The following is a 12,506-nucleotide window of genomic DNA, read 5'->3' on the forward strand; positions in this document are numbered from 1 at the left end:
CTCCTGTCCAGGCACTTATGCTTGGGAAGCCTCTCCAGGCTGGCCCTGCCCACTGCTACCCTCGGGTGTCAGACTTGGGCATCGTTTGGTCAACTTCCTTATTCACAGATGAGAAAACCTGGGGCCTGAGAGGACGTAACTAGCCTGAGGTCATGGGACAGTGGCAGAGTCAAGTGTAGAACCCAGGTCTGCTCCCAAAGGGCACCCTCTGTCCTCCAGTGGCTGCCTGGAACACCGTCCTTTCCCTTAGGGCTGCTGAGGTGTTCCCCTACTTCCAGGTGGGCACCCTCTCCCACTGTTCCTGAAGGACCCCACCTCAGACCCAGGCCAGAAGGTCAGAGCTAGCACGGGGTCAGGCCTGCCCTGCTCTAGCTCACACCCACTTCTGGGGAGGCCGTCTTCCCCTGTCCCTGGCTCACACCCATCTCTGTCCCCACTGTACTTGTCTGGAAGGTTCTTCCCAGCCTGTCCAAGAAGATTCCCACCTACCAGGGTCCTCTTCTCTGCTGTGTGGCAGAATCTGGCTTTAATGTGCAGTCTCTGAAGGAAGTGAAAGACACCCCAAAACCAGCCCAGGGCTGGGCCAACCCTTGGTTCCAGCCTGCCCACTCTGTACTCCCAGCCCATCTGGAGCAAGGCCAAGGCCCCAGGATGCTCATCTGTGACCCAGCAAGCAGATGAGCCAAGAGCCAAGATGTGGCCCTTCACCCCAGACTCTAGCCCTTGTGCTTGGACAGAGAGAACCCAAGAACTGGGGGCAGGAGGCCGAGTAGTCCATGAGACAGGACGTCACAAAGAGCCTGTCCCTCCTGTGTGGCTGAGGGCTGGCGTGGCTGGGCAGGCCTCGCGTCCCGGGCAGGCCACCCGGCTCTACGCCAAAGGACACATGGATTGGAAAGGAGATGCCAGCCAGTGTGCCGTCCTGAAACAAAACACAGTCACTCTGGGGTTAGTTGGCAAGTCCAAAGACAGCGTTGGGAAGCAAGCAGAGGTCCTGTCCTCCCACTCTGAGCACTGTCCCGGCTCAGTGTCCGCCCCGGAGAGGCTGCAAGGCAAAATGAGCAGCGGCATTAATCTGCAGATGGGTGAGAGAAACGTGAGCGTTACGCTGAGCTGGCCCCGGCTGCTCTCCCTCACTAAGGAGCTAGGAGGTGGCCCTGACTCTTTGCAAGGGTATGAGGCAGACAAGTTTTAAAAAATCAACATAATGAGGAAAAAAAAAACAAAAGATGCTCACGCACCGTGAAGACTCATCCAGGTAGATATAGCCGGGTGGGTCTGGGGCTGGGCAAGGGAGGGCGAAGGCTGAGAGACCGTGTTTAGGACACGCCTGGTCTGTGCTCAGACAGCGCCGGCTTAGGCTCAGTGTGCGGGCGGCATGACATGCGGCGTGGACGAGGCTTCGACTGCATGTGCCTTCTCCCCTACTCGAGCTGGGCAAAGTGGCCCCTCAGGTGACTTATGCTCTCCCGTGGGGATGGTCTGATCTGGTTCATGTGCTCTCCTGGCATTAAGTTTGCCATCGACAGCAGTGATGATGGCTCTGAGGGCCCTGTGCTGATCCAGTGGGGGCAATGTGTCATGGTCCCTTAAAATGGAGTCTATTGACCTCCTAATCTCATGGAGGGCTTGTGAGCCACTGGGAACATGGGATCCTGGGGCGAGGAGGGGTGTTGTCTACTGCTGGCAGGCCCCTGGTGGCCAGCAAGGCTGTGTGTGGGGGCTAGGGCAGTGCTGCTCTGAGGCTGTGTGTGAGAGGACACTGGGGGGAGGAGGAGGAGAGATGGCTACTGGCTCTGTGACAGGGAGTCACGCTTCAGGAACCTGCAAGAGAGGGGAGGAGAAAAGCGACACAAAAGCGTCCTACAAAGGAACAGACCCGACCACAGCTGGAAGGAAGGCAAACCTTTGAATCAGGTCCTTGAAATACAAGCTGCAGGAAGCTAGAACATTTTGGTGGACTTCAAACTCTCTGCCTTCAACAACAATTTTCAGGTCTGTAAACGCTTTCGCTCTGCGCTGCTGGTTCAATTCCTTCAACATTTCTGCAGAACAGAGAAGACAGACAGGGCCACGTTCCCATTAAGAGGTTTTTTTTTTTTTTTTTTTTTTAAATTTTTAAATTAAAATATTTTTTCAAGAAGTAGAGAAATAGAAAATACTTGATATTGTTTCTTGGCAAGACTGGCTCAACACTGACAGTCAGAAGAAGTCACGAACATATGCGTAAACAAGCAGCCACTGGGAGGGGCTACATAACCAAGGGAATAACAACTTTAAAAAGCAAAACAAAAACAAAAACAAAAAACAAAAGAACCCCAAACAAAACAGAACAACAACCAAAAAACAAAACAAAAAAAAATTACCTAAACATGATTAAGGAAAATCAACCCCAGAAATTGAAAGTTTGGGGGGAAAGATTCCCATACTGACGATTGGAAACATAGAGAATACATTATCACAGACGACTCGATACTATTATATAACTACAGAACAAGCTCTCCAAATGCCAATGGGTGCCGATGTCTTGGAGACCAAGTAAAGCATGGCATTGTGATGCAAGATGGGCTGGACATGGTTCAAAAGGAATAAAAACCACAAAACCTGTAAAAACGGTATCCCTTCTGTTAGACACAGCCATGGTGTGGGGTGAGCTTCTTAGGGAGGGACCCCTGAGCAAGGAGGGGCCAAGTGTGAGGGCCTGGCAGGCACCTCTGTCCAGTCACACTTAGAGGGATTCTTGGGGGAAGTGAGCAAGCAAGGGACAGGGCTTTTTGTACCCGCCATGTTCTGGACCAGCCTCTTAGGACTCCCACCTTGCTTGGGGACTTGACATTGGGAAGCTGGTTTGCAGTCCCTGCAGGTTCCAGGAAGTGGCCTCTGGGGCCCTCTCACCCAGGTGTACACCTACCTTTGCCGGAAATCTTGGCCATCTGGGGTTGGCACAGATAGAGCCCAGGCCCATGGGCTCCAGACCTGGGGGTGTCTGAAGCTTCTCCCAGGCCCACCCCAAGGTTTAGAAGGGGGAAGGAGGGAAGAGCCTGCCAGCTGCCCTGTTTAGTTTATTTAGACTTTTTCCTTTGCAAAAGTCAGGACCTTCAGATGACCAACCTTCCCTCTGCCACACACGCACCTGCCTGCCACAGGACCCCTGAACAAAGCAGTCCTTAGCATTGCTCATAGCTGCTCAGAGGCCAGATCCCGGGGTCGGAACAACCTAGATGTCATCGTGCAAGTGAAGGGGAGATGCTGGCATATGAAATGGATCCCCACTCTGCAGGTCCCGCTGCCCCCACCCCCTGCCTTCCACTCTGTGCTGAACCCCATTTTGTATTCAAGAATCGCCCTCTCCTGTGCCTTGCCTCTATTTGACCAGCCGTTGCTGTTTACAGGGGCAAACACTGGCCACCTGTTAAGGCTCCCTCCTGGGCCCAGTCTGTCCCACATGCCATGTGCTTGCATGTCCTTGGATGAGCCCCTGTGCTTCTCTGGGCCTCTGCTTCTCCATCTGTGAAGTGGGAACTGGGGCTTCTGCTTCTACCTGCAGATAGTGGTGAAAATCGTGACGGAGCCACACTCAGGCCTTGGGGCCGTGGTGGTCAGGCAGTCCCTCCGCGGCGAGCACACACTGCTAAGAAGGAAGGTCAAGGAAGCCAGGTCCCAGGGAACGTCTACACACAGGGACTGAGGTAGTGACTCTGCCCTCAGAGTGCCCCAGGCAATGCCAAACTGTGGACCCCTGTCATTCATTAGGCTGATCTGGTGCCTTGGCAGAGTGACCACAGGGGCCCTGGCTGGGGCATGCTACCTGGGGCATGCTTGGACCTGAAGCAGGAGGCAGGTGCTCCAGACAGAAACCAGCAAGGTGCAGAACCAAAGTCCAGGAAGCATGGCATGTGGGACAGATGCAGGTGAACAAACAGCTCAGGGAACAGTAAGTAATGCCACCAGGTTGCCAGATCCTAGAACCATATCATGGAAGGTTAAGCTAATCCTGGAGCCTGAGGGAACCACAGGGGATTCTGTGCAGGGATTGGTGGGGGGAGTGTGTGGGGGTGGCAAAGTTAGATGTGGGTGTCCAACGATTCTATACAGAGGCAGGACGGGAGGCAGGAAGGCCCGATGTGGTGACCTTGGCCTCAGAGCTAGACCTGAGAGTGAACTTGAACTTCGCCTCCAGCCAGCTGTGTGGCCTTGGGAGGGTGAACAGACCACCCAGGGCCTCAGTCCCCTCACTTGCTGAAGGTGAATGGGACGGCACTGGGTAGGCAGGTAGCGGCCTACATGTGGCGGCTGCGTGGGAGCTATTGCCCTGAGCCGAGGGAGAAGTGAAGAGGCCTGACTGCAACAGTAACTGGAGGACAGAGAGGAGTATGTAGGCCACAGGTTCCAAGGGAGGGGACTTCGGGAGGAAGCGCGGGACTTGAGGGAGGGAGGGGAGCCTGAGTCTAGTTTTGGATTGGCCTGTGGGATGAGGCGGAGAGGCAGGAGGTTAGAGGCTGGGCTGCAGTTGAGGCCATGGGAACAGCGGTGTGAGCAGAGGCAGGGTAGGGAAGGCACGGCTCGGGGAGGGCTCTGCTCACACACATAATCTCCAGAAAGAGCCCCCAATCGAATTCATTCCCAAACCATGAGCCCATGGGGGCAGTGCAGTGGGTGGGGGCAGAATTTCAGACTGGGATTCCAAAGACCTGACTGGTTATGTGACCCTGAGCAAGTTGCCCCAGCTGGCTGGGCTCCAATTCCCTGAAGCACAAAGGGGCAGGCCTCCTACTCTGTGGTCCCTGGTCTTCATGCCACAGTGAGGGACCGACAAGGCCCACATGCAGCCCACATGCCTGCTGAATATGTGGGGCCAGGCAAACACAATGGTACACTTGGTGCTACTCCTGCTGGGCCTGCGTGTTCAGATATTTTCAATTTTTTCCCTCAGGTCAGGGTCCCAGCAGTGACTCTGCCCACAGCCCCAGTCCCAGTGGCAACGTCTGCTGCTCCAGAAATCCTGGGGCCATGTGCTGGGGATTCAGGTGCCGCTGTCCTACGTGTGGGTGCTTTCTGCTTTCTCTGAGTCCTTTCCAGGAATCTGGATTTAATAGTTGGGGAAGATTATTTACTTCCAGAAGAATCTTTCAATTTATGAACATGCTCACCAGGGGATTCCTTTTCACAGCAGGCCCCAGCGCATTCTGAGTATTGATCAGTGGGGATGAGCTGCAGCCGCCTGCCGCGCGCCGCCGGGCAGGGCCTTGTCGGGCTGTGCTCGTCCGAAGGCACAGGACCCCCACCCACAGGAGGTGGCCAGGACCCACTAGGCTCAGACGCAACCCTTCACCTCTGAGGTGCCTGGGGGTGGCGGGGGGGAACCCTCCAAGTAGCGAGTCCTGGTAGGGAGGGCCTGGTCTTCAAAGCAAGCTCCCTGCAGCACCCTGTCCCTAGCCAGCTGCTCCAGAATTTGGAGGAGAGGACAGCCCAGAGACCCTTTGGCCCTCCTCAGAAGAAGGCTCAGCTGGGGCACCATGTGTGATTGGTCTGTCAGCTTGAGCTCACCTGGGGACATTATCCTTATCCTTGGCCTCAAGATCCCTCCCTGCTGGCTGCCATCTAGGAATATTTTCTGGTCCCCTTGGCTTTGAGTGGGTATGTCCCTGCCATGCCTGCAGGACCCCATGCCCTGGCCTTTCCCACCAGTGGCTGCTTTGAGCCCTGCCACCCAGTGGGGACTCTGTCGCTGCTGGACCACCTGGCAGAAAGCACTTGACTGACTGTCGTGCTCTTGAACCGGAATCACTGCAGCGTCTCAGAGGATGCTCCCTGTCTCTACCTGTTCCCTCCAAGCCACCTCCACGACACCTGGCCGTCAGCGTCTGCTTACAGGAGCCCTGCAAGGCTGAGGGGGTGGGAACAGCCAGGCACCTGTAAGGCCTCCTGCTGCCCCGGGTCCTCTTCACTTCCAGGGGAACCTTTACTCCCCCAGGGAAGCCTCCCTTGACAGGGGCCCTTGCCAATCCTCTGTTTCATCTGCCCAGATCTTTCTTCCTCCCTTATTGCCAGGGTTTTGCCCAGGCCTGTTTGACGCTTTCCTCTTCCTCCTACCCCCTGCCCTCTGCCCTCTGCCTCCCCTTGCATGCTCCTATGGCATCCTGGGCTGCCTTCTGTACAGCACCTGTGTATTGTAATTATTTATTTACATGTCTGCCTCTGGCACTGGACTGTGTTTTATTTATATTTTTGTCTGCATCACTCAGCCCAGGGCTTGGCCTATATATAGCCTTGTGGTAGATTGCAAAAATTCTTTGCAGTTTTCCCCATTAAGAGGTGGAGGTCATTTTCCCACCCTTTCAATCTTGATCCGCCTTGTGATTTGCTTTGGACCATAGAATGTGGTAGAAATGACCTTGTATGAGTGTGAGCCACAGCCTCAAGAAGCTTTACTGGCTTTTGCTCAGTCCCTGGAGGTCTCTGCCGTTGCCACCATGTGAATGAACTGGGGCCGGCCTGTTGGCTAGAGCAGAGATGAGTTATCCCAGATGAGTCATTTAGATTAGCTACCCCTTGCCAACGTCAGTGCAGGCTGACCCAGATTAGCTGAGCCTAGCCCAAATCGCCAAACCAAGAATCATCATTTAAATAAGTGATTATTATTTTAAGCCATTAAGTTTGGGAATTGTTTGTTACGTGGCGAGCGCTAACTGATACATGAGGCCTGAATAAATGAAGGATTCAAGTGTTCCCAGAATCTTCCCTGTGTCAGTTTCTTCTTTGCTAGTTTGAACTGAGGTTAATTTTTAAAAAACGGTTCAAATGTGCCATCCTAACCATCTTTAAGTGTGCTGTTCTGTGGCATTGAGTTCATTTGCACTGCTGTGCAGGAAATCTTCTGGAACTCTTTCATCTTTTCCAGTTGAACTTATGACTTCCTGTTCCCCGCTCCCACCAGCCCCTGGCCACAATTCTGTCTCTGTGTTTGACCGCTCTGCATACCTTCTACCAGTGGAATCAACAGTATTTGTCCCTTTGTGACCATCTTACTTTACTTAGGAGATTGTCCTCAAGGTTCATGCACATTGTAGCACACATCAGAATTTCCTTGTTTTTTTTTTGGTACCAGGGATTGAGCTCAGGGGCACTTCACCACTGAGCCACATCCCCAGCCCTAATTTGTATTTTATTTAGAGACAGGGTCTCACTGAGCTGCTTAGCGCCTCACTTTTTGCTGAGGCTGGCTTTGAACCCTTGATCCTCCTGCCTTAGCCTCCTGAGCTGCTGGGATTACAGGTGTGCACCACTGTGCCTGGCAAAATTTCCTTTTTGAAAAGTCTGACCACTATTCCATTGCAGGCAGGTACCACATTGTGTTTATCCGTTCACCCTGCCACGGTGGACACTTGGGTCACTGCCACTCTTTGGCTGTTGTGAGTAATGCTTCTCTGAGGCTAATTCTTTCACTCAGTTATGGGCATCTCTAGCCACCCCAGTTTCCAACCCCATTATAAGTGGTTGGTGGGAAATGGCTCTGTGCACCCAAGCAGCAGGGGGCATGAGAGGGACCAGGGACACTGAGAAGGGTCTGCCTGGGGTCAGATGCTTTGTTTAGAGGAGAACAAGGCCACAGACAGAACCAAGACTGGAGATGAAGTTGCAGCCAAACTTCTGCATATTTTTCACCAAATGACACAAGTTATTTGTCAGAGACTAATGGGCTCGTTCCAGCTGGACTAGAAGGGCTGTTCGAGGTGGTAATAAAGAGGAAGAGATGTCAAATATTAAAAGGCAAAGAATTCCAGTGGCTTTGCAGCAGGGAAGTCCATTAAATCAGAGCCCTGAGAAAGGTTGTGTGGCCAAATAATTTTTTTCAGAGCTCAAGTAGGAACCCGGCGAAGTGATAAATGCTCCCAGTCCCATTGGTATTTATGACACATATTTGATAAAGGACCTGAAAAAATTATAAACTCAGAGCAGTTGGGAAATATACTGAGAAAGCCCAGCGAAGACTCTGTCATGCATTCCCAGAGGGTAATTCATCCAGGAACAGGGGAGCCTGACATGCCCTGCCACTGTAGGGACAAATGGGGGCTTTGCGCCAATAGAGCCTCCTGCAGCGGAGGCTCAGCATGGCCAAGCAGTCGGGGAGCATTAGGAGTCACGTGGATAGCCTCCCACGCTGAAGGCTGCCCTCCTCCTCCTGCGCTCCCCAGCTCGATCAGACATGTATTTCTGCCCCAAGTTCTTCTCCAAAGAAGAGTTGGCCTGGGAATGGACCTTGAGGGCCAGGTGGGCGCCAGCTTCCAGGTAAGACAGAATCAAATGCCTGCAAGCTGAACGCTCAGCCTGAGCTGGAGGGAAATCACACCAGCCTTGGCCCCCATCCCATGGCTGGGCTGGGTGATGCCAAAGGCCCCAGGCAGGCAGACCCTCCCAGGAAACAGTTCTTTAGGGAAGGTAAATGTGAAAAACTGACTTCTTGCTTGGACGTAGAGTTGTGGTGAGGGCACCTTCTGGTTGACCTGTTGTCCAAATGGAAATTCATGCCGTAACCTCTCACCAGTGTACCTCTTCCAGGCTGTACGACACTGGGAGACAGGACCTGGTTCCTTAGCAGTGAAATATGGCAACAAAGGTCGTCTTTGCCTCTACAGCCTGGACCCGGGGCTGCACGCAGTGGGTGCTCCATATGTGTTTTCTGGCTGGAACTGAAGTGTACCCTCCAATTGGAATATTCTTATGCCCTCTAAAAGGACATAAAAGTCATTTGAATTTTTCTTCTTAGAATTTTTTGAAACTTTCATAAAATGAACAGGAACATCCCTGATCTTTCCCTGGATTTGTGTTTGTGTTCCTTAGGTCCAGGGAGTAACCAGAGGCAGCTGCCAGCTTGGCCTTGGGGAAAGCAGGACTGGAAGCTTAGACCTAGTTACAGAGTCACTGCAATCCCCCTCTGACCTCCAGAAAGGGCCCTTTCCTCTTCTAGGGTCCACCCAGTCAAGGAATGTCTAGATCCTCTTCCTCCTCCCTCTCCCTCTCCCCCTGCCCCTCCTCCTCCATTGGGCATTGAGCCCCTTGGTAGGCAAACACTGAACCACTGGGCTACACCCCTGGTCCTATGATCTGTCTTACCTTTGTAGACAGCTTCATTTCCTATTCATGTCCCCACTCTTACTTCATGCCCAGCATGTCCTGTTCCTCTGCTTTGCTTATCTCTTCCTGCCCCTTTGTCGAATCTTCCCCTATGCTTATTTCTTAGGGTCCCATCCATCCATTAAGCCTCAGCGTATAACCCATCCTCTGAGCATTCTTGCTGAGTTCTCAGCCAGAGTTAATTCTCCCCTGTCCTGTGGTCCCATCAAACTTTGTTGATGCTTCAGTGGCAGCAGAGATCCCTGACTGCCTCCTTCCAGAGGAACCTCTAGCTTCCTGTCTCCTTTCTGGGCTGTAATCTCCTGGAGGGCTTGTCTCTCTGGCCTCCAAAGCACCTGGCATTATGTCTCATACAAAAATTCCTCTCTGATTGGAATTCAGGGTGGGTTGCAGACCACATGCAGAGATGTGAGAGGTGGTAAGAACACCTTCTCCTAAACAAGATCCAACTGAACTATTTGAAATGTCATAGTTGTAAGGAATCAGATGGACAGAATGTAAAAGTCAAGTCCCTTTGGACTTCAAGAGACATCTGTGCTAATAACAATGGTGATAATCCCATAATTGAAGGACAATCTATAGTTGTTAGTACATTGTCACAATCATTTTTAGGTCCTTTCTGAGGAGAGATTTGACTATTCTGTTCAGTTCCAATAGGTTTGGAGAACTCTAAATGGCCTTTGTGACCACTTAAGCAGTTGCTGAGCACAGGTTCAGCAGAGTCCTCAGAGAGTATCTGTGGAACAGGGAGCTTCACACATGATGGTCAGAGTCAGTTCTCCAGTGCTCCAGGTTCTAGCTGCCTAGATGGTAAGATCTTCCCAAATGCAAGCCAATGCCAGTCACATTCATTGACAGATCTTGCCTAGAGGGTAGAAGTCAAAGGCAATGGACTCTTGGTCTTTGGGAAGAAATGGGGGTGGGCAGGGGTAAAGAATCAGGATCGTAGCACCAACCCTAAGAGCCAGAGGTGGTCACGGTGGGGCAAACTCCTAAGCTGAGTAGGGAAGGTCATGGAGCAAACTCTGAGGCTGCAGTTGGAGGCAGGGCCCTGACCAGGTCAACATTAGCATCAGTTGGTCCTTCCTGTGACTAGCAGGAAGCTGGCACTTAGTTCTTTCCCCTGTTTGGAAGATGGAGTCTATAGTGGTGATACTCTGAACAAGAGAGGATGAAAATATCATGGGGTGCGGGCTCTGGGCTGAGAGACCTCAGGAGAAGGATAGACCTTGGCAGAGTTGAGTGACAAATGAGATCAAGGCCAGTGGTGTGAAGGGCTCTGCAGAGAGCTGGGACCTACTGGAGAAGGGAGCGGCATGAGTTAAACTGCTTGGTAAGTCAAATCAGGATCCTGAAGGACCCTGTGGGGACTGGAAGGTTGCAGGTGGGGTCTGGAAGGGCCAGGTGTGGGGAGGCCCAGGGGATGGGAGCATTCAGGGCATCAGGCATTTAGGAGGGAGGGTAGCCCCACCAGGGGCTTGAGCTTGGTACCAGGGCGGTGTCTTGTGGGGCCTTGATCCTGAGGGCCAGTGGAAGATGAGACACTGGTCTGGCCCCAGGGACTGAATTGAACCCCATGTCTGGGGTGGGGTGAGGGTGGGAGCACTATCTTCTAGAAGACACTGTTCTGCCTGCAGCAAGTATATTTAGAGACACTGCTTTTCCATGGGAGGGTGGACTCCTGGAGGTGAGGATAGTTGTTAGCTGGAGGACCTGGAATCAAGGAGCCGGGGCAGATAGTTGGGGCCAGACAGGGGAGCCACGTTCAGCCCATTTTATTGGTACGTGAAGAGCGCTACAGAGGTTAGGGGGAGCCATGGAGCAGTTGACCAAGTCCATTCAGTGCCAGATTCTGAGAACTTCAGGTGGCCTTGTCTTCTGTGCACTGGACACTTGGCACATGCTGGGGATATGGTCCCTGTACTGGGGAGCTGGGCGTTTAATGGGAGGAGACACACTAACACTAAAGGGGCAAGGAGGGAACAGTGGCTCTGCCTGATGAGCTCAAGGAGGTGTCCCCAGGGAGGTGATGGTCCAGAGGAGACTCACAGATGAGCAGGAGTTCCCTGGGGAGCTTCTGGGGCAAGGTGTGAACGTGCTACAGGCCTAGAAGTGTGAATGGGCCCTGCGAGGGACTGGATCCAGTCTTCTCTGTTCCACAGGAGGCTGGGGCTATTGGTGGACTTGAAAAGAGTCAGGCTTGTCTCTTACACTGAGAAGGGATGCTCAGAATCAACCATGAGTGGTCTTTTCCCCACGCTCGGGCCACCTCCCTTGCTTTCCCCCAGCAGGCTAGAACCAATTTTTCATACAACATCACACGCTCCCTTCTTACAGATCAGCCCCTGCTATTCCAAAGCATTCTGACCCTCCTTCTGAATTTCCCAGGCACACACGAAGCACACTGTGTCTGAGGGACCATAAAAGCTGGGAGGAGAGGGTGCTAGGTGAGCAAGGCCGTCCCTGCCCTGGGAGACCATGAAGCTCATGGGGACATGAGGCACCCGATGGAGCAAAGGGACAAAAGCTGTATAAACAGTGTGGAGCCAAAGGCCTTCTGAGGAGGACTGTGTGGGGTCTAGGAAGGGAGAGGCCAGGAAGAGTGACCAGGAAGTGCTCTGATGTCACTGGAGAGCCAAAAGCATGTGCGGTGGGCGCATTGTTCTGAACTGACTAGCCGAGGCCTGGGTGTACTTCATGGGGCATGCTCTGTGCCAGGCCCCGGACCATGAAAAGGAGTCTAGTTTCCAATGTCATGGAACTCACAGTCCATGACACTCCAGTCTGCTGGAAGAGGGAGACACTGCAGTGGACATGGATCATTCTGGCTTCTAGGCATCGGAACACCCTTTCTCTTGGGAAGAAACTCGAAGTAGGTCTCTGTCACTGAACCAAGGAGAGGTGGGTGCCTGGTAGCTGGCATGTAGTCAGGAGACCTGGGCTTTGCCCGTTGGGTGCTCATGGAAATTCCAGCGAGGAGTCAAAGACAGCAATGATTATGGTGTCTGTGGTGGATTCGCCAGGCTTGGGCACACAGAGGACTGTGCCGGTGTAGGGGCCTAAGAGGACCGTCTGTGGTTGATCTGGCTGTGTTGCCTCCATTTCTGCCCTAATTCTCATCTGGTCCCCAACTTCCTATCAAAGCCTTCACTTTTCAAAGCTTGACTCTGTCAGCCTGGATTCTCAGACACACAAGTGCAAAGGGCCAGTGACCCGTGCTGCTTACGGCAGAACCTGGGTATGCTGGGAGAGCACAGGTATGCAAGCAGATCAGGGATGAGCCATGGGGATGGGGTTTGGCTTGGTCTTTGGAGGCAAGTGGGACTTACTAAAGGTAGACAGGAAGGGAATTTGTTAGTGCAAAGATGAGT

General features: G+C 52.9%; 2 protein-coding genes across 3 annotated transcripts in view; one reads left to right on the plus strand and one right to left on the minus strand.

The window, feature by feature from the left end:
- KLHL29 (kelch like family member 29) overlaps window positions 1-12,506 on the minus strand; it is a 283,806-nt gene that overhangs the window by 19,837 nt on the left and 251,463 nt on the right. For both annotated transcript variants that reach the window (XM_079109628.1, XM_079109627.1), the window contains one exon: window positions 1,907-2,045. In XM_079109628.1, coding sequence (XP_078965754.1) covers window positions 1,907-2,045 — 139 coding nt within the window. The remainder of the gene's footprint in view (window positions 1-1,906; window positions 2,046-12,506) is intronic.
- LOC306644564 (uncharacterized protein) overlaps window positions 10,936-12,506 on the plus strand; it is a gene marked incomplete at its 3' end in the record, with an annotated part of 28,746 nt that continues 27,175 nt past the window's right edge. Inside the window, exon 1 of the mRNA XM_079111611.1 lies at window positions 10,936-12,007. Within this exon, the coding sequence (XP_078967737.1) occupies window positions 11,886-12,007 (122 nt within the window). The 5' untranslated portion in view covers window positions 10,936-11,885. The remainder of the gene's footprint in view (window positions 12,008-12,506) is intronic.

This window comes from Sciurus vulgaris, assembly GCF_902686455.1.
Source record: "Sciurus vulgaris genome assembly, chromosome: 14".
NCBI classification, from domain to species: Eukaryota; Metazoa; Chordata; class Mammalia; order Rodentia; family Sciuridae; genus Sciurus; species Sciurus vulgaris.